At 39.9% G+C, this 23,015-nt stretch overlaps 1 protein-coding gene across 5 annotated transcripts in view; it reads right to left on the bottom strand.

Annotated features, from left to right (window-relative positions):
* The window catches only part of CACHD1 (cache domain containing 1), a 221,965-nt gene that overhangs the window by 112,328 nt on the left and 86,622 nt on the right, over positions 1-23,015 (bottom strand). Inside the window, exon 3 of one of the 5 annotated variants that reach the window (XM_036347579.1) lies at positions 14,407-14,584. The exons of the other annotated variants lie outside the window; for them this stretch is intronic. Coding sequence (XP_036203472.1) covers positions 14,407-14,541 — 135 coding nt within the window. The 5' untranslated portion in view covers positions 14,542-14,584. The remainder of the gene's footprint in view (positions 1-14,406; positions 14,585-23,015) is intronic. 5 annotated transcript variants of the gene reach the window in all.

Here is a 23,015-nt window from a genome sequence, read left to right as displayed (position 1 = left end):
AATATAAAACCTATAAACACCAGGTGGAACTTAGAGGCATTCCAAGTTATGGGGGGTGGGGGGAACGAGAGGAACCAAGGATCCGTTGGGAGGGCTCTTGGAACATGCAAGTACATTCTAGCCCACACGATTTCCCCCACACCCAATGCAAATACTACCTCATCCTGAACCTAGCTGACAACCTGGGCCAGAGCCCGGCACCCTGCAGGCACTCGGGAAATGTTTTCTGTATAAACGAAGGATGAAACCAGACCTACCCTCCAGTTAGGGACTGACCAGAGCGTTTTAGGGTTCTTCACGCGTCCTTTGAAAGCATATTGACCAAATACTTGCCAGCGAGTATCAGTTAGCTCAGCAATGAAGTGGTAAGTCACTGGCGGGGACACTGCTGTCACTAGTCACTTCCTCACCCTCAGCTTGGCCAGTATCTTATTAAATCCAATTCCTTTGAAGACAATCTTGAGACACAATAAAAACAAATAAAACAACCACCCACCCAGATATTTCCATTTCTCCTTTCTTAATAATATGTTAACCTGACTTGCTTTTCCAATGGAAGATAATACATATTGTACCATTTTAGGTCGTCATTGCTACATAGCCCTTGTAATGGCAGTACAGCTCAATTATAGTAAGTATAATGTCACTCCTCATTCCCCATTGCAAAAAGGTAAGTCAGTGCAAGCCACGATGCACTGTGTATTCCCTATTTGTAGTAACAAATTTTTGTAACACAGATTCCCTTTAAAACTAACAGAAAATAACAGTACGAGAAAGCGTCTTGTAAACACGTGATTTCTTCAGCTGTTGAAGACTAGCTGTGACTATCCAGAACCACCTGAATCTGGAGTATGGCATGACAACTGCGGGAGGTGGGAGCACGTCCTCTCCTCATCCTACCTTCACACAATGAAGCCAGCTTGTAATGTGCTTTTCTCTGTAGCTTGAAAAGGCACTTCTGGGCTTCAGTTTCAAGACACTTGAGTAGTGGCAAAGCAATCCCTGAGATCTAGGTGCCTTTATAATGCAGGCATATAACTCTAAGTACTAATAGAGAGGTTCCATTTTTACTTATTTTTTATTGAGAAAAACAACAACACTCACACGGATCAATTAGATGAGGTGCAAATGTTCGGTGCAAGCAGAAAGGGCACTGCTATTAAGACCTGCTAGAAACAACAACACAAGTAATCTTTCCCATGTGGGTCCCAAACCAGAGGAATGAGGATATTTGCCTCAGCCACAACAATTTTATTATATCCTCCTCCGAACTCTTCTGTGTGTTCCCTTGCCAAGCTGCATCTGATACCATTCTCTAACTCACAGTTGGATTTAGCAAGGTCTTCTCATCCCCGGTCTGATGACAGGGAGGATTGCAAACAGAAGAACCAGGGCGCGGCTACTCTCCATGGGCTGTGTGTCTCCATGGGATGCACTGCTAACGCCTTCCAGAGGGTGGTCCTGACATGGGTGTCAGCGGAGGGGACAGTGACATTTCTTGATGACTTTGAAAAAGAACCAGCACAGACTTTGGAGCATATAAAGGACTAAAGGCTGCTTAAGTAACAACCACTGTGAATGCCCACAAACAGGTATTTCAACATGATCCCTACCTGCCCTGTCTTCTAATATGAACATAATTTGTAATTCTTGGTAAGCTTCCAATTTGATCATACCATGTGTTATTTCGTGGGTCCAGATTTTCAAAGTGTTTAGCCAATCCAGGAGTTTTTTATATTAGCAGCAATTAATTCCTCCACATCGTTACTACAAGTATTTTCTATGGCACCGAGGAATATATGAGGGATGAGCTGATCCCTGCTCTTAAGTTTCTTACCTGATTTTAAAATACACTCTGAGCTGAGTTTCTGTTTATGCATTCTGCCAGTGCAGGTGATTTGAAGTTATTTTATTTTTCTAGTAGAAGCAGCAGTTTTGAGGATGGGGAGTTGAGGGGGTGGGGTAGGGGTGGGGTGGAGGTGGAGTTAGCAGGGTGGAGATTTGGAGAAATCTTGGCTGTTAACCTTTCATCAGCATTTCTGAGTACTAGCCAACCTTGAGATGCTGGCAGTGTGCGTAAAATGAGCTTGTTTCCATTTTCAGTGGAATATTCATTTCTCATGATGAAGTCTTCCTGGCCTTTAGAATGGCAGCTCAATCTATTCCCTTCCAGTTAAAAGAAGCTTTGAGGGTTTGAGTCCAAAGCTCAGGGTCTGCTTCACTGAAAGAAGGCATGAGCACACATATGAACAGCAGTTACGTGAAAAGCTTCAGTTCCAGCTGGAGCCGGGAGAGATGCATGGTGGGAGCTCACATGTCTTTTCCTGCCCCAAAGGCTAACCCGCCCCTCGTCTGGCTGCAGCCCTGCCTACCTGCAACACGCCCTTCTCCCCTGCCTTGGTCACAAACAGCAGAACACAAAGTGTGGGAATTAAGAGAACAAGGAAATGGACTATTCTGGGTTTTTTCAAAACAACAACACAAGAAACCTATAACCAGGATTTTCAAGCTTAAAGTACTAGTGCCTGGTGGTGGTGGCAGACATAAGAGAGTTCCTTCTCCTATCATTGCTATAGGTTTATATATACAAATGTAAAAGTGAACACTGTGCTGTAAACACTATAAATATATGCAAAGAATACAATTGTATATGTAAACAATAGATATATACTGCATTTTTGTCTTCAAAGGGAGTACATTACAAAGAATGTGCAGCAAGTATACAGGAGGGGGTGGGGGTGTACGTAGGCAGGATTATCTCAGCTTATCTGGACACCAGGCACATACATTGGCTAATAATGTACAATACATACCCTTGAAGTCAGCTGGTCTATATTTAGTACAGGGATTAAAGCCTTCATGCATGCATACACACATACTTTAACTTCCAAATACTATACACAGGCACGCAGAACATAGGCTGCATATATTTTTCCTTAACCTGTAAACAAGAGCGGTAACTACTTTAAATTCAAAATAGCTATTCATTAAATATGAGACAGGGAGCTGTCAGACTGCTTTCTCTCTCCTGGCCCACCCTGTTTTCCCCCCAAGAGGCTGGCTGAGCAGCTCTCCCAGTATCCCAGTTATTATCAAAGCTTTATACTGGAAGAGAGCCTCTGAGTTCCACGAGGGAGCGAAGGGTTTGCAGCATTCTTCGGGGAAACTGCACTCACAAAAGCTTTACCAACCACAGCTCTACATTAGGGAAGGCAGAGTTACCAGCTTTTACTCCTGTGTGATGAAAAGAAGCTCACGATGTTGTAGTGTAATCCTACCGACTGGCCCACGGCTGCAATTTTTCACTCATTCCATTAGATAAAAGTTCTTATGTAGGAACCATTTACTTACAAACAACAACAACAAAAACGCAACAACAACAAAATCAATAGCCCACAGAAATTCCAAAATGATGCAAATTAGAACCAACAGCCTTAAGTGATATTAATAATGGAATAATACATTGTGAAAAGAACTAAAGTCTTCTCTTCAAAGAAATCAAGGACTTCATTGTTTTTATACCTTGTTTATGCTCCTGCAGGATGACCCATTAGTATTGGAATGCCCTTCCTCATAAGGCCCATTTACTTGAGCTAAAAGACTTTTCCCCAGTAGCACAGAAGGCACCCCCATCACTGTTTTACCCATGTCAACTGAGCAGTTAAACTCCATCTTTTCATCATTCAGCAGCTAAGCTTTCATCATAGTACTTAAAATGTTTAGACATATTATTTATATTACTTTGGTTGATGTGCAATATTCTCAGGAGAGAATAAACCACCTTCAATAAAAAAATTGAAAATGTAGAAAAATTGGCAGCGGAAAAAGTATGAAAAGTAACATAGTACAGTGGTTAAGAACATGGGGTTTAGAGTTAGACCACATTTATTATTTTTTTAAATATATTTTATTGATTTTTTACAGAGAGGAAGGGAGAGGGATAGAGAGTTAGAAACATCGATGAGAAAGAAGCATCGATCAGCTGTCTCCTGCACACCTCCTACTAGGGATGTGCCCGCAGCCAAGGTACATGCCCTTGACCAGAATCGAACCTGGGACCTTTCATTCCGCAGGCTGATGCTCTATCCACTGAGCCAACCGGTTAGGGCAGACCACATTTATTATGATCCTGGTTCTACCTAACACCTAATTCAAGAATGATTTTGGGAATGGATTAAAGACTTAAATGTAAGACTAAAAACCATAAAACTCCTAAAAAAAAAACATAGGCAGTAAACTCTTCGACATGATCTTAGCAATATTTTTTTGGCTATATCTCCTCGGGCAAAGCAAAAATAAACAAATGGGACTACATCAAACTAAAAAGCTTTTGCACAGCTTTTGAAAAATTTCTTATTGAAAATCATCAATAAGAGGAAAAGACAAACTGCTGAATGGAAGAAGATATCTGTAAAGGATATATCTAATAAAAGCTTAATATCCAAAATATACTGTATGAAGAACTCATATAACTCGACATCAAAAAATCAAATGATCCAATTTAAAAATGGGCAGAAGACCTAAATAGATATTTTCCCCAAAGAAGATGGAAAAAGAAAAAGAAAAGAAAAGAAGATATACAGATGGACAACAGACACAGGAAAAGCTGTTCAACATCACTAATCATCAGGGAAATGCTAATCAATACTGCAATGAGATATCACCTCACAAATGTCAGAATGGCTATTATCAAAAAGACAATCAATAAATGTTGGTGATGATGTGAAGAAAGGGGAACTCTCATGCACAGTTGGTGGGAGGGTTCAAAGGGAACTAGTGCAGCAACTATGGAAAGCAGTATGGAGACTCCTCAAAAAATTTTAAAAAGAACTACCATAGGACCCAGCAATTCTATTTCTGGGTATTTATCCAAAGAAAACAAAAACAATGATTTGGCAAGATATATGCACCCCTATGTTCACTGCAGCATTGTTTACAACAGCCAAGGTACAGACACAACCTAGGTGTCCATCAATAGATGAATGGATAAAGGTATAATGTGATATGATATATGATATGATACCTATACTAATAAAAGGGTAATATGCAAATTGGTCAGGACACCCTCACAGTAATGACCAAACAGCAGACTGCATGGGGCGACAAAGGCCAGCAGGGGGGCAGTGAGTGGCGACCAGGCCAGCATGGGGGCGGGGGGGGGGGCAGTGAGTGGCAACTAGGCCAGCAGAAGGGGGCAGTTGGGGGCAACCAGGCCAGAGGGGGGGCAGTTGGGGGCCACCAGGCCAGCAGGGGGGCAGTTAGGGACGATCAGGAAGGCAGGCAGGTGAGCAGTTAGGAGCCAGCAGACCCGGATTGTGAGAGGGATGTCTGACTGTCCCAATTAGGCCTAAACAGGCAGTTGGACATCCCCTGAGGGCTCCCTGAGTGGAGAGGGTGCAGGCTGGGCTGAGGGGACCCACCCCCTCTGTGCATGAATTTCGTGCACCAGGCCTCTAGTGATATATAATAGAATATTACTCAGCCATAAAGAAGAATGAAATCTTACCATTTGCGACAATATGGATGGACCTAGAGAGTTTTATGTTAAGTGAAATAAGTCAGACAAAGAAAGACAAATACCAATATGATTTCACTTATACTGTATGTGAAATCTAAAAAACAAAATAAGCAAACCAGCAAAGCTAAACAGAAACAAACTCATACAGAGAATGAACTGATGGCTGCCAGAGGGAAAGAGGGTGGGGGAATGAGTAAAAAAAAACAAAGGAAAGGAAATTAAGAAGTACAAACTTCTAGTTCTAAGTGTCAGGGATGCAATGTACAGCACAGGGAATAGAGTCACTAATATCATTACAACTATGTATGGTGACATGGAAATAAAACATATTGTGGTGATCACTTTGCAAGGTATAGGAATGTCTAATCCCTATGGTGTACACCTGAACCTAACATGAGATTACATGTCAACTATAATTAAAACTAAAATTTAAACATTTAAATGAAGGCATCTGAGCCTTCTAACTATTAAAAAAAGAATAACTTTGAGAAATCACTTAATACACCCGAGTCTCAATTCCTTGGCTCTAAAACAGGGAGAGAAATTACGTCTGTATCACAGGATTGTGGTAAAAATTTAATGAGATAAAGCACACGAAGCAGTATTTGTTAAGTAGACATGAACTATCATGTCAAATAAATAATCTTTTATAAAAATATAACACAAACTAGGAACATACTAGTTCTTGTATTCATCCCCCATATATTAAAATTTTAGAAAAACATATGTAATTTTAACATAACCAAACATACTACCACACTAAATTGGGTCCAGCATCTATTTAGACCACCGTTCTGCCTCTCCTAAATGTCCAGGGGGCATTTTCTGTCCTTCAGAGCATCATCTGCAAGAGATTAGCAAAATATACCAAAATGAGAACAGTCTCCTGTGATTTAACTATGTCCTTGGGATAAGCTCTTTATTTCTCTTCCGACAATGCCAAGTAGAGTAATTCCTCAACAAATGTTTGCTGAATTCAACTGCTTACCACTTACCAGAGGTAGGAGGGAACCTAATTTTTATTTTTGGAAGAGGTAACAAATACCAAACATTTTTTCTCTGCTGTAAAAACATTTATTTAATATTTTCTTACTCCTTCCAAAGTTTAAGGAGTATCCCCTCTAAACACAATATTTTTGCAATTCTTTTGAAACAAACTCAAAGTCAATCCCGCATAATTTTTTGGGAAAGCACCATGAGATAGTGTAATGGTTTATGAATCTTTTCTTTTTTTAAAGTGTTAGACCATTAAAAGAACACAAAACACCTCAAACTAAACTCCAATATATTAAGCAAGCAAGGTGAATTGCTAAAAAAGGGAACAGAAAAAGAACAGAACCTGGTTCTTTGTGCCCTGTAACAGACTCTGCAATACTCCCTCTATCCCCTGCCCAACACATCATGTATTGTGAACATACATAGGGAAGCATTGAATCTAAACATACTTGAATTCAAAATCAGGTTCTCTAACATCTTAGGTGACTTTAGACAAAATATTTCTTTGTGCATAGATTTTCTTGTTAGTAAACCTTGTAAAGTTGTTTTTGAGAATTATTAATTCATGCAACAAATATTTTCTGAGTGCCTACCCTATACTACTTGGAGATACTTTTTTCACAGTACTGGGGACATGGCATGGAATGAAACAGACAAAAATCCCCACCATCATAGAACTTGTATTCTATTAGAAAAGATATACAATAAAAAAAACAGATACAGCCCTGACAGGTTTGGCTCAGTGGATAGAGCATCGGCCTGCGGACTGAGGGGTCCCAGGTTCGATTCCAGTCAGGGGCATGTACCTTGGTTGTGGGCACATCTCCAGTAGGGGGTGTGCAGAAGGCAGCTGATTGATGTTTCTCTCTCATCGATGTTTCTAGCTCTCTATCCCTCTTCCTTCCTCTCTGTAAAAAATCAATAAAATATATTTTTTTAAAAATAGATATATACTGGTATAAGTTCTAGGTAATCAACTATAAGGATATTTTAAAAAGCAGAGAAGGAGGAAGGAGTAAAGAGGGGTGCAATTAATAAATTTATAAATGGGTCTCCAAAGAGGGCCTCACTGAGTGTTAACATTGAGCCAAGACTGAAAGGATATAAGGGAACAAGCCATGTGATTAAGGAGAAAAGATTTAAGGACAATGCTTAATTAGTAATATATATTAATTAGTAACATGTATTCAATAAGTGATGCTAGTTATTATCATAGCCCATACAATACAAACAAAGAAAGCACAAAACTGGGATTAAAAATTGTCTCAACCACTTTAGCACTTCTGTGAGGCCTTAACCACTTATAACATCTGTATGAAATATACTTTTCTCATATGGAAATTGGGTTAATAATACTTGCACATTTTACAATGTCATTAAGGGGATTAAATGAGAAAATATACATGGAAACACTAAGAAAATAAAGAACCACAAAAATATTACAGTTATCGCATCCCCTCTTATACCATCTTTCCAAAACGACAGACCACCATCCCATCTTATTAACAAGGCATCCTAAGACATGAGAGGTAGTCCCGGAAGAGGGTTGTCTAAGATAAAAATTAACATATTTTCTGGAAAGTCAGACCAAGAACAGTAAGAGCTGAGACAGACCTAGATTGATTTCCAACCAAGGAAAGCTAAACACTAACCAGCTAAACTTGCTGGGGCTGTGGTTTGAGGGAAGTCATTTGTTTGCTCTGATCCTTGGTTGGTTCATTGTAATTCCCCACCTGGGCAGCTTCAATACCTCTCAACCTTCCTTTTGCCTTTCTTCAGATTTAGTGCCTTTTTTTCACCCATTCTACAAACATTTAATGAATTCTTACAATAAACACAGAGTGAAGTGTAGATTTGGGTAAGGGGGTGAACTAAACCAGGACTCAGCCCAAACAAATCCCCTGGGAACATATGGGGAAAGGTTGGGGGCAAAGAAAGAATGGAATCCATCCATACCACCTCCGGATTCCTTTGGTCTGGACAAGTCTGAGCCTTGAACATACTTCACAGGTAATTGTAAACAAAATGAGAGCCTTCGGGCTACCACCACACGAGACTACACTTGGCAAGGCAACCCCAAAACAAATCCAGATATTGAGATGCAAGAGTATCTCCAGTCATTTTTTCAACAAATATTTACTAACCGCCTACCTAGGACCAGGAACAGGAAGCCATTAGTCAAAGACAAGATTCCTAAGGGCCCAGCTCTTCCAGACCTCCTATTCTTGTCCCACCCTTTTCCCTTTTCTCCCCGTGGTCCAAAGCATAGTTTGACAACATACCTAAACTTTCCTACAGTGGACAGTTTCTAGGAGTAGATATACAGAGTTCATACAGATTCAAAGCCAATATAAATCCCATGTCCAATCTCACATTTCTCAACTATTTATAGGTCCCACGAGTCCCTCCCAGGGTCTTTCTGGGATCATTCTCTCTTGGAAATTCTCCTTCTAAAAACGTTTATAGATCTTTCCTTCTAGGCATAAGTTACTTAAGAGGATTAAATAACAGAGTAATCGTCTCACTAGTGTACCCTTATATTTACACTCTATCACCACTTTGTATTCTGAAAGCAGAACACAAAATACTTTTCTTTTAAACAATCTTGCAAAATAGACTATTATTCACATTTTATAGATAAAATGGATGTAGACACTGAGTTAAATATCATGCCCAAAGTCAAACAGATAGTCAATAACAGAATCCTGTCTGGAACTCAACTTTTCAAATTGAAAGATGAAATTCTTTAATTCTCCATCCTAAGCTACAAGGAGGCTGTCCAAAAAAGAATGGAGGGAATTTTCCCAACCTTTCTGGCCTTGTACCCATAGTCTCTGGGATCTCTTTGAGCTTTAAAATCCTAAAACATCATGCTAGTTAGGATAGATTTTAGCATATAAAGTACCATAACTTTAAGACTGACTGATAATCTCCTTGAAGAAAGAGCTATTTAATTAAGGCCACAAGTAATTATTCTGCTATAGAATATATTTCTTCTCCTATGAATAAAGGAATATAATTTTGTGCAAGATCTGTATCTTCCTTTTTCAGATGGCTTCTAATCCATTGCTTTGAACTGGTCCAAAATCATCATAACTGGGGCCTCAGATTCATATTTACATAAAAATTTGGACTATTAATACCTAAAAAGCATCAATTTCTTATAAAACCAATGTTTCTCTTTTACCATGTCCCAGTAAATAGTATTTGGTGAAGCAAAATGTTAAACTTTAAATCTTACAGGTAGAATTATTAGCATCAAAAATTTATACAACTAATTAAGAAAAACTAGATTCCTGTCAGAATGTATTTTAAATACTAGCATGTTTTGAAACACCTATGGGGGAAGAAAAATTCTTAGATCTCTGAACTATACATGTATGTGGTTAACTATCCTATCTAATAATAGTCAAACATGGTAATTGACTGTACCTTCACTACACCTCCCATCGGCTAATCAGCATGATATGCAAATTAACTGCCAACAAAGATGGCGGCTAATTTGCATACTGCAGGCAGGGCAGGGCAGCGCAGCCGCTAGCATGAGAGCTGCCATCCAGGCCCCCGTGTACGACCCCAGAAGCCGCCTGCCTGCTGCCGTGATCGGATCCAATCCGGGCCGAAGGCTGGCCCCAGAAGCCACCCAGAAGCCGGTGATGGGGGGGAGATGGGGGTCCCCTGTCCAGGCCTGACAACTCTGGCGGAGGTGTCAGGCCTGGGCAAGGAGCCAATCTGGCGATCAGAGGGTGATGGAGGTCGACGCCTCTGGCTGAGGTGTTAGGCCTGGGCGGGGGGCAGAACTGGCAATCGGAGGGGTCTTGGGGTCCCCTGCCCAGGCCTGACACCCATGGTGGAGCCGTCAGGCTTGGGCAAGGGGCCGATCTGGGGATGGGAGGGTGATGGGGATCACGCCTCTGGCCAAGGCGTCAGTCCTGGGTGAGGGCGGAGCCAGTGATCAGGAGGATATGGGGATCTCCGGCCCAGGCCTGAAGCCTGGGCCAGAGGTGTCAGGCCTGGGCCGGGGGGGCCAAGCCAGCGATTGGTGTGAACTACAGAGGAAACACCTTTTCTGAGCGCTCATTAGCTAAGCTCCCTGTATGCCACTGGTAATATTCTTAGTAACTTGGGGAATAAGAATCCAAAAAGGTGATCTAGGGTTTTTCACCACACTCCTGGTGAAAAAAATGAAGGTCCACTGCTGGAGGGCTAAGAAATGTCATATCCTGCCCTAGCCACTTTGGCTCAGTGGATAATGCCTTGGCCTGCTGATGGCAGGGTCTGGGTTCAATTCTGACCAAGGGCATGTACCTAGGTTGCAGGCTCCTCCCTGGCTGGGGCCCAGGTCAGGGTTCATGCAGGAGGCAACCAATCAAAGTGTTCCTCTCACTTTGATGTTTCTCTCTGTCTTTCCCTTTCTCTTCCACATTCTCTAAAAATCAATGGAAACATATCCTCAGGTGAGGATAAAAAAAAAATAATAAAGAAATTATTATTATATGAAAGACACATCTTGAAAATGCCTAAAGAAAGTTGTCATTTTTTCATGGTGAAGGGACTGGAGTCTGTGTTGATGAAAAAACCTTGGTGGTTGTGGTGACTGGCAGTGGCTGCAGCAGCAGGGTGATGGGGCTGGTGCCTTCCCCTGATCAGCCCGGTCACCTCCCACAAAGGGAGGCCAGACTGCGGCTTAGGCCCACTCCCCAAGGGAAGCAGGGAGCAGGCCTAAGCCGTCACTGGGACATCCCCTGAGGGCTCCCAGTATGTGAGAGGGGGCAGGCTGGGCTGAGGGACACCCACCCAGTGTATGAATTTTGTGCACCGGGCCCCTAGTCTATATAATAAAAGCCTAACGGCCATTATGGAGAAACAACCAGAACAACCGGTTGCTATGATGCGCACTGACCACCAGGGGGCAGATGCTCAATGCATGAGCTGCCCCCTGGTCGTCAGTGTGCTCCCATAGCGGGGAGCACCACTCAACCAGAAGCCAGGCTCACAGCTGGCAAGTGCAGCGGCAGTGGCAGGAGCCTCTCCCACCTCCACAGCATTCCTAAGGAGCAGTGAGCAAAGCAGTAAGGAGCAGCAAGCAAGCGGTGGTAAGAAGCAAGGGGTCCTGGACTGCGAGAGGTTGCAGGCCAGGCGGAGCCCCTCCCTCATTCGCCCTGCCCCCCCAGTGCACGGCTTCTAGGATCTAAATAAATAACTAAGCTGAGATTTTAACTGTTCATGCAGATATAAAGTAGCAATTTCTGTCCAATGAAGTTAACTGCCTACTAAAACAAACAAAATAATCAACACTCCTCACAGGAATATAACAAAATCCAAAGTTTTTCACAATCTCTGATATTTTTTACACATAAAGAAAAAGCAAAGTATGACCTATTCTCAAGAAAAAAGACAATCAACAGAGATCATCTTAAAAAAAATCGCAGATGTTAGAAAAAGCAGACAGGAATCTAAAGCACTTATTACAACTACTAGTGATCCGGTGCATGAATTCATTCACATTGAAAGGAAATTAATTAGAAGAAATATTTTTAATATCGCTATTTGCCCTTTCTCTACAATAAAAGTGTCAACCAAATTCATGATGGACAATGACAGATCAAAACACATGTGTGCGACTTGCACCAGCAAGAGCTTTATATGTATTGCGCGTGTGTGAGTCAACATAGCCTTTTATATACATCCTAGAGGCCCAGTGCACAAATTTGCACACCTTGAAAGGAACTATAGACCGCGAGGCTGCGGTGGGGACAGGGATGGGTCTTGGCCTATCCTCCGTGCCCCTGCCTGGTCCCTCCCTCCATGGCCCCCAGTCCCGTGTGCTGGCAGCCCCGCCCTCACTGCCGCTCGCACCCGCTGACAGAGCAGAGCAATTGGGGCCAGCACCAGCAGCAGGTGCAAGCGGGGCCGGCACCGTCAGTGGGTGCAAGCAGTGGCTGCCACCCTGATCACCCCTCAGGAGCAGGGGGAGGTGGAGAAGCCCTCAGGGTTGATGGGAGCCAGCAGCCGCCACTCGACCTGCTGACAGCGCTGAGTGATTGGGACTGGCGCCGAGGGCTGGCAGTGGGTGTGAGCAGGGCCATCCTCGGCAGCAGGTGTGAGAGGCAGCAGCTGGTCCTGATCACCCCTCAGGAGCAGGGGGAGGTGAAGAAGCCCTGAGGGGCGCTTGGAGCCAGCAGCTGCCTGCTTGCACCCGCTGACGGCACTGAGTGATCGGGGCTGGCAACAGGCGCCAGCAGCAGTGTGAGCAGTGGTTCTGGTGCCAGCAGCAGGTGTGAGTGGGGCTGGCGCTGGCAGCAGGTACAAGCGCCAGGTGGGACCGCAGTGCATGGGAGCCAAGAATTTTCAGTAACCACCAGAGGCTCACCCTGATGACAGCGACCGGCACCCTGCCTTGGTCTGGTGCCCCAGCTCACCTGCTCCACTATCCCGTCACAGCTGACACCCACCATGTTCCGCACGCTGCTGCCTGCTGCCAACACCCGCCATGTTCTGTGCGTGCCCCCTGGTGGTAGGTGCACATCATAGCGACCGGTTGTTTGGTTGTTCTGCCATTCAGTCTATTTGCATATTAGGGTTTTATATCTAAAGATAGAATAAACTTGCTTAATTAGGCCTGCTTTCTGATTTAGCTTAACTTTTTCCAGCACAGTGAAGCACCCCAACTTCTCTTTCAGGTAATTATCAGCAACGCAGCAGTAAATATCAACACAAAGCACATAATTATTGTAGATCATGCAGGGAGAACAAAGGGTAAAATATTTAACTGCAGCAGTGTTGGACTATATTCTGTGCAGTGAGAAAACCTGAAGTCATTTTCAAGGTTCGCCATTTCTTACTTCTTTTCAGTTGGGTCAAGTTTCTAAGCTTTCTAAATCTGTTTTCCGGCTAATGAAAAGAAAATAGTATTCTACCCAATCTCCTATCTACCTACTCCAGGACTTCTGTGAGGATCAAATGAGATGAGCCACGGGAAAACGCTTCACAGACATTTGGATAAAGGGTAAAATGTTTCCACCTGGCTATAAAGCAAGTCATGTTCCTGGGTTGAAGAAACTTCAAGGAGGCTAGTCGCCAGGGAGAGGAAGCTGGACATTGCTACGTGATATCATTACCTGGTGCCTACAGGCACCGTTTCTGGGCTGGGCTGGGCTGGGCTGTGGGCCACATTTTGCACCATGGGGTCTCGGTAGCATTGGCTGTTATTTGGTGGGGTGTCGCTTGGGGGAAGCTGAGTGTTGCTTTGTAGGCGCCAGGTCTGTGGTGCTGTTTCTCTGTAAATGGCCAGTGAGCATCATGGCAGCTCCTGTGTTGAGCGTCTGTCCCCTGGTGGTCAGTGCACATCATAGCGACTGGTCGGATGGTTAGACACTTAGCATATTAGCCTTTTTTATATAGAGACTCTCAAGGATATAAAGGAAAATATGTTTGCAATGAATTGAAAAGAGAAAAATCTCAGTAGAGAAATAGATAATCTATTAAGAAGAAATAAATGGAAATCCTAGAGCTTAAAAATACATCAGAAAATTTAAAAATATATCTGGAAAGGTTAACAGCAGAATGAAGATAATAAGAGTAGAGTTAAAGATAGACCAATAAAAATGATCTAATCTGAAGGTCAGAGGGGAAAAATATTAAAAGAATAAGAGAATAGGAGAGGCCATCATCTCAGGAACTTGTAGTAAAATGTAAAAAGACCTTGTAAACATATAAATGGAGTCCTAGAAGGACAACACAGAATGTAGTAGAAAAAATATTTAAAGAAATAATGGTCAAAGGTCCTCAAGTTTGATGAAAGACATAACTTACAGATTCATAAAGCTCAACAAACACCAAGCAGGATAAATATGAAGACCCCTATGTCTAGGTAGTCAAAGTCAACTTACTGAAACAAATATATAAGAGAAAAATCCTGAGAGCTGCCAAGGGGTAGAGGTGGGATGATGACATTGCATAGAGCATAAAACTTTAACTGACTTCTCATCAAAAACTCTGAAGTCCAGTACACAGTGGAACACCATTAAAAAACTGTCAGTTCAAAATTCAATCTCAAGCCAAAACATCCTTTAAGAGAAAAGACAAAATAGAGACAAGACATTTTCTAAGTAAAATATCATAATGTAATTTGTAACCAGGAAATCTGTATTACAAGTAAATATTAAAGGAATTCTTAAGACTCAATATTAATTGGTATCTTTAGAAAGAAATGATGAGCACTGGAAATGGTATGTAGGATTTATTTTTTCTTTTAATTGTTAAATTATTAAATTCATATAATAGTTTAAAGTAAAAACAATAACACTCTTGTGAAGTTTGTAATATTTGTAGATGTACTAGATATGAAAACCCTAGCATAGTCATGGGGAAATGGACCTATAAGGTTATGAAGGTTCTATATTTTACATTTTACACAGTGATAAAATATTAACTCCAAACAGACTGGAATAAGTTAAGAATATATAACTTTTAGAGTATACACTTAAAATATATAAAAATATATAGCTAAAAATAAAATATATTGACATGAAATTTTTAAAAATATTCAAAAATCCAAAAGAAGGTAAGAAAGGAGGAAATAAGAGACAAAAATCAGAGAAGAAATTGGAAAACAGTAAAATCATTGACCCAAATCCAACAATCAAACTTAATATTAACTGACCAAATATTCCCAATTAAAAGACAGAAATTGTCAAAATAGCTTTAAAAAAATCTCAACTATATTCTATGTACAAGAGACACACTTTTAGTAACACAGACATTGAGAGTAAATGCTTATAAAAAGGTACACCATGCAAATGGTAAGCATAAAAAGGCTGGAGTGACTATGTTAATATTAGCTAAAATAGACTTTAAGAAGAGAGATAAAGAATGACATTTCATAATGTCACAAGTAATTCATCAGGAAAACCTAACAATCTTAAATGTATACATGCCCAATAAGTAAGCCTCAAAATACATGAGATAAAAATAGAACTAAAGGGGAAAATATACAGTTCCACTATTACAGTTGATGATATTAACCCTCCTCTCGGCAAATGACAGAATTAGACAATATAAAAATCTGATCCAAAATAAATGATCTGAACTATCTGCCAGCTTAACCTAATGGTTATACTATTATAAAGAATTCAACAACTGACAACTCTAGAACACACATTCTTTTTAAGTTCACATGGTATAGTCACCAAGATAGGACATATGCTGGGTCATAAACTCAAGTTTTAATAAATTAAGAATGATTTAAATCACACAGATTATGTTCCCTTTCCACAATGGAATTAAATGAGAAATCAGTAACAAAAAGATATTTAAGTAGACCCCAAACGTTTTGGAAACTGGACAACACACTTCAAAGTAATCCATGGGTACAAGAGGAGATCACAAGGGAAATTAGAAAATATTTTAAAAGGAAAGGAAAAGGAAACAATATGATATCAAATTTTGTGGATGAAACAAAGTAGTGCTTAGAGGAAAGTTTAGAGCTTTAAATTCTTGTGTTTGTGGAAAAAAAAAAAAAGGTATCAAAATCAAAGACCTAAAATTCCAATCTAAGAAGCATGAAAAAAGAGCAAGATTAACTTAAAATGCAAGGAACGAAACAATAAAGATCAAATCTGTGAAACAGGAAACAAACAAAAGAAAACTAGTGAAGCCAAGTTCCAGTAAAAGTTCTTTCACCAACTTGCCGATTTCAAAAGATTCTGTCTTCTAAAAGTAGCTGCTGCCAACAATCAAAAGTTTATGAAATACAGCATTGATTATGAAAATATGCTTGCCATATTATTGAATAAAAAATTACTAGCGCACTTGAGTAAAAGAACAAACTCTTGAAACAATATGCCCAAGGTGATTGATTCCTTCAGCGATCCAATCATGTGCCCCTGGGGCTCCTTGTCTTTTTGTTATGGACTGCTTGTTTTTATGGACCGTTTTTGTTATCTTTTGGGGCTCTTGATCAAACATTTATTTCTCTTAATTCAGGTTCAATTTTATATAATGACTTTATGTGCTCACACAACTTAATTTCTTAAAGTATTCAAAACTGGAGTCTATGGAAGGTGTTCCACACAAGAATGTGTTCATGGGATTTGTATTGTCCTGAGGCTGTTGCCATAGTTTTTTGGCACCAGAACTACATATACTGAACTAATTAAAGATTCAAAACACATTATTAAGCAATTTTGAACCACATTCTGAAAGTTAATTCAAAAGAAATAACGAGAAAAAACAAAGAAAAGTCTATACCATAGAGAGTTTTGCGGCAAGAGTCAAGAATCACAAAATGTTTTATATTAGTTTTAATGACTTTGCTCCCCTAACCAGAAGACAATGACAACATGTTAGATTTAATGCCAAGTTATATAGTATGCGCAAGGCAGATTCAACTCTCAATAAGATTTGATTAGTAAGAAAGAGGGCAAGAACCCACGGGGCTCTAGTATTCATTACCCCAGAGAAGAAATAATGGATAAAAACCTCAAGTCAGGATTCCAGATACGAACAAATATAAAAAAGCATGCATAAATTTGTGGTTCCTTTTCAACGAAAGATTGTTGAGCTAAAGAGCTAAAATTAAGAGCACATAGGCCAATAATCTAATTTGAATAACTAGTCTGATTTTGGCTTATCAAAAAAATCTTACAGGCAGTTATAATTGTTCTTGTAATTATTAAGAGGCTGGTGTCCTGAATGAAAACCAAAACCACTGTTAGGGGCACTGAGTCCCCAAACAAGGGAGCACTAGAAATCTGGGAAATAAGCCAGTGCCAAACCCTGCTTTCACCCTGAGAATGTGGGCATAATCTGGAGACCTTGAGCTTCCACTTTCATGATAGCCCAGGGCACCAGGACAGGAGACAAAGTTTAGGACTTGGCCAAGATGGGAAATCTGATAGAAGACACTGCAAAAACTTGTAACCCAAAGAGCTCAGTATAACGGGGAAGTACAGAGGAGACGGCTAGTTTAACTAGAAGGACTATTTAGATATGTGGAAAACTAAAAGCATCCTTCTAAATAACTAACAGATCAAAGAAGCAATGATAATCAAAATTAGAATATATCTAAAACTAAACAATAAACATCATACATGTTTTGTGGCTATTATTACCATACTTATGCAATACTTATCTGGAGGCGAGTATAGCAAGACACTGAAAAGAAATAAAAGGAATAAGAATTAGAAACAGGGCCCTGACTGGGTGGTTCAGTTGGTTGGAGCATTGTCCCATATACCAAAAGGTTGCAGGTTTGCTTCCTAGTCAGGGCACACATTTAGGCTATGGATTTGATCCCCGGTTGGGGTGTGTATGGGAGTCAACCATTGATGCTTCTCTCTCACACTGAAGTTTTTCTTCTCTTTTCTCCTCTTTTCTCCTCCTCCTCCCCCTCCCCCTCCTCCTCTTCCTCCTCCTCCTCTCCCTCCTCCTCCTTCCTCTCTCTCTCTCCTCTCTCTCTTTCCCTCCCTCCCTCATCAATAAAAACATAAAGAATTAGAAAGAGAATCACCAAAACTGTCTTATGTGCCTATATGACCATGTACACAGAAAAATCCAAAGACGTGCAGATAAATTAGAATGAATATCATAGTTTAAGAAGATAACCACATGTAAGATAAACACATAAAACTCAAATAAGCAACAGTTAGAAAAATATAATTTTAAAGGTATTATTTATAATGTAAATTTATATCTAGAAATAAATCCCACAGGCATGGATTTTCAGATCTTTTGTGAACTTATCACCAAACTATCTAAAAGACATTGTAAAATTACTAAGTACATAGAGAGCTATATCATATTAGTAAAGATGTTGTCTTCAAATTGATCTATAAATTGTTGTAATACCAATTAAAATCCCAATAAGATTTTCTTTCATAATTGGGACAAACTGATTCTAAAATTCATATGTAAGAGCAAATGCTTATGTAAGAGCAAAGAGCAACAGATGCTCTCTGGAAAAATAAATGAAAATATAGTATCACCCTACCAGACATGTGGTACTGGCACAATGAGAAAAACTACCAACAAAACCAAATCAAATTCACACATACATGGAAACTTGACTAATGAATGAAAACAAAAGTGGGGAAAAGGACAAATTTGTTCAGTAGATAGTGCTAGGACATTTGGAAATACACATGGGGGAAAATGAGAAATTAGATATCTACTTCACATCCAACACCAAAATCAACTCCAGGTGGAGAAAAGTCTTACATGAGAAAGGAAAAAGTTTTAGAACACAAAACAGGAGAACTTTTTCACATCATTGGGGTAGAAAAGAATTTAACAAAACATAAACAGCAGAAACCCCCCAAAAATTGATTTAAAAAACATTTTAAATTAAACTTTATTATTTTAAAAGATATCATAAGTAAAGTGAAAAGAAAAGCCACAAATTAGAAGAATATATTTATTCTGCAAGGGAATCTAATATGATAACAACTGGCCGTGTGTAGCCATTTTAATTACAACTGAAATTAAATAAAATTTAAATTTAATTACTCACTAGCTCTACCCACATGTCAAATGGTCAGTAGCCATGTGTGGCTAGGGGGCTGCTCAATCAGCACCAATATGGAACTAGTCATCTCAGAAAATTCTCTTGGACAGCAGTGATGTAGACCATGAAGAGAACTTTTAAACTTCTAAAATAACCAGGCATCCCAATTGTAAAAATGGACAAAGGACATTAGTAGAAATTTGACAGGACAAAAAAAAAAAAATAGACATAAAAATGTATCATAAACATGTGAAAAGTCATTTCAACTTCATTAGTAATCAAAGTAATCAAATGAAACTTATTAGATACCATTTCAGGCACCCCAATTGACGAAAGATTAAAAATCAGTAACACCAAGTACTGCAGAGGATACAGAGCAGCCAATCTGTAATACACTGTCTGTAGGAAGGTAACCGTGTTGATCACCAAGAAAGCAGTTTGGCATCATCCAGTCATGTTGCAAACTCTGTACCTAGGAATTCTATTCCAGGGATTCTCCATCTGAGAGAAAGCCCTTCTCCCCACCTAGGGCATTTGGAAATTGTGTGGATACACCCACCACCACCACCACCACCACCATTCAATTGGCAGAGGCCAGGGATATTAATGTTCCTTCTATTATAAGAATTACTCCACCTAAACTATGCACCAGGAGATATGAACAAGAATTAAAAAATGAAAACACTATAAACAGCCCAAGCATTATCAGTAGAAAAATAGATACATACTTTGCATTAAATGGACCATCCAGAATTGAAAATAAATGCACCTTAGCTATAAATCTGAACATAGCTGATTCAAAGAAATATAATGCTGAATGAAAGTAAGAAGATACATGAATATAAACAATATACTGAAAATTTATATAAAGAATAAAAATAGTCAAACTAACTAATTAATTTGGGGGAACAAATCAACACATATACATACACAAAAGCGAAGGAATGGCTTCACAACCAATCAGGATAAGGTTATCTCTGGGAGAAGGAGTGAGATAACCTCTGGGAAGGTCACACAGGTCTTGCTACACAATGGTCATGCTTTGTTTCTTTAGATGGGTAGTAGGTTGAGGTATTCATTTTAATTTATTTACTCTCTATGTATATACTCTTCACATGTTAAAAACAACAACAACTTCACAATTGGGGGGGAAAAGCCAGCTTAATTACATATTAGCTGGGACCCTTGACCTTTCTAAGTTAAACATAGTAACTCCTCCTATCTTACAGAGTTGTTCTGAAATTCAGAGGAGATAACAGGTGTGAAAGTGTGAGTGGCTGTGATGGGGGACCTATTATACTAGAGCTAACACAGAGATAAGCAGTTCCCTAGAGATTCCATCCTGGCACTATCCAGGATCTCAGGGTCCAGAGTCCTGTGCAGTTATTAATCAAGTCAAGAAGACAGTAGGACTCTCTGTTTCCTCACTACAGAAGGGGGAAACCCCTGTCCTGTTCAGTCCACAGGCGTATCATAATGAAGTGAGAGCACAGTATTCAGTACATATACAAATCAAAGCTCTTATTGTTATTGTTATAGGGAATGGAAGTCAAAGAAGAAGAAATTATTTAGGACCTGAGTATTTTATTTTCTTTCTCTTTCAATTTTATTTTTAATTGGTTTCAGGTGTATAGCTTAGTGGTGAGACAATCATATACTGTACATACGTGTATATATCCAATATCCCAACTGGCAACCTTCCATAGTTATCACAATATTATTGATTATATTCCCTATGCTTTACTTACATCTCCATGACTGTTTTGTAGCTACCAATTTATATTTCTTAATCCCTTCACCTCTTTCAGCCACCATCCCTACCCCCTTTCCCTCTGTCTATGAGTAGCCCCTGGGCATTTTTAATTTTAGGCTAAAATGATAATGATAATGACATGATAATTATCTCCAAATACTGGCTGCAAAAGAGGCATAAGATCTATTTGTCCAGGGTTCTTCAGAGGGCAGACTGGAGAGACTAGAGAAAAGTTAAAAGTACATTCTGGGTATCAGAGAGAACTCTGTTGACACTCAGAGTGAGGAGAGATAGAACTGACTATGTGGTAATTCTCCTTAGTTTGAATTATTCAGATAAAAACAGAGCTAGCCCCACCAGTGTGGCTCAGTGGTTGAGCGCCATCCCATGCACCAAGAGGTCACCAGTTGGATTCAAGCTCAATCCCCAGTAGGGGGCGTGCAGGAGGCAGTCCATAGATGTTTCTCTTTCTCCCTCTCCCTTCCTCTCTCTCTAAAATATACTTAAACAACAACAACAACAACAAACCCCACAAAGAAACAAAGAAACAGAGTTAGCAGAAACTCCTATTCTGGATGAAAATATAAAATTTTAAAGTAAATTCTGTTAAAATAAAAATACAGGTAACTTTGGGTCAAACTTATTTTGAAAACTAGCTTACTTAAACATCTTTTTTTTGAACATGTAATACTGTTTTTATTTAACTTCAAAAACATTTCAGCATTCTAAACATACAAAAATTAACAAAACATTGCAAATTGTGTTTAGCACAGAAGGTTCTTGAACTTTCAGTGATGCAGTGACTCTTCACTTTGTTGACAATGAAGGGTTGTAGTTTGTTTTAAAACAACAGTTTAAAACTACCACACAACTAAAAACGATCCAAATACTTCCCATGCCAGGTGACCACCCCCCCCCCCTTTTTTTCCACAGCTAAGAATGGCAGGATGCTGTCACTATACACAAAAACAAGACAACCTGCAGCTAAATAGAGGCCCACTGCAGTGTCCGCAGGTCCAGCCTCCCAGTGCACGCCCTGAGCCACAGCCCCTCCGAAAGGCCTCTCCCTCACAGCCTCAACGCCAAGCAAACAGCATCAACATTTTGTCTTGGTTGGTTGTTCTTTTTACAAACTACAGACGTGTACAGCTTACTTACACATCTTGAGACTACAGGTAACTTATCTTTTGGAGCTGCAGTGTTCTCATCTGTAATAAGGATAATATGTTTCCTTCATGGTTATGGAGGAAAATCGCTGTGATAATAAGTTGAAATTGCGTAGCACCAGTATTAAGTGCTCAATCAGCTGCTATAATTTTAAAAATTTATTACTGAGTGCTTCCGAACTTGTTCACAGTTAAATAAAGCAACTGACATCGCTACAAGAAAACAAACACTACCTGCGCATTTGAAAACAGCTGAAGGGAGAACCTGTATCTGTTACTTAAGGGAAAGCAGCAAAACTGATATCCCTGGCTCAGTTTCTTTAAAATGTTATCAAGTGGCCGTTGGTCTCCCCAGGAGTGTCCTTGAACATGGCCTCTGTAGAAATCTTCCCCTGTAAAACCATTTTAAATGCCATGATCCTAAAGCACTTTCCAGTTTGCTGGAATAAAAATAAGACAGGGATTACGAAGATAAGACTTGATATAGCAAACTGCTTCATATTCATTGTAATTTCAGGTCATTCGTTTTTAAAAATACTTAAACCTAAGGAAAAAAACCACAACGATTCAGAGCTGCTTACACCCTATAAATTAAACCTGAAGAAACCAAAATAAAAAATTTAGTGACTATAAACAGGAAATGCTGAACTTGAAGACTAAACCTCGGTAACTTATTATAAATAACTAACTATCCCCTATATGACACTTGCGAAGCTTTTGGCTCTTGCATGGCATTTCTCAAGTTCAGATCAAGTCAAGCTGTTTTCCATGAATCAAATAACGGCAGCGTCTCCGAGGTTTAAGTTATTATGTCTTTCACCACAGTGATCTCTTCACTCTGTGGATGTTCTCTGCTACCCCCTGGCTTTTCGCTTGGTCGTGTTTATTACTTAAGTTTCCAACCCAGCTTCAAATTACCCGGTGACGGTCACAGAGTGTAATGAAGTGAGTGGATTAGCTGAAACTGAAACCCAGGAATCCTCTTTGCCACCCTTCCTTCGCAAGTGCGGATCAATTATTTAAGACCGAGTTCACCAACACTATGTTTTAATTTAGGAAGCAGTCCATTTGAAGCCA

This window comes from Myotis myotis, unplaced genomic scaffold, assembly GCF_014108235.1.
Source record: "Myotis myotis isolate mMyoMyo1 unplaced genomic scaffold, mMyoMyo1.p scaffold_m19_p_2, whole genome shotgun sequence".
NCBI lineage: Eukaryota > Metazoa > Chordata > Mammalia > Chiroptera > Vespertilionidae > Myotis > Myotis myotis.
Note: the sequence above shows the minus strand (reverse complement) of the source record. Positions and strands in the feature narration are given on the sequence as shown.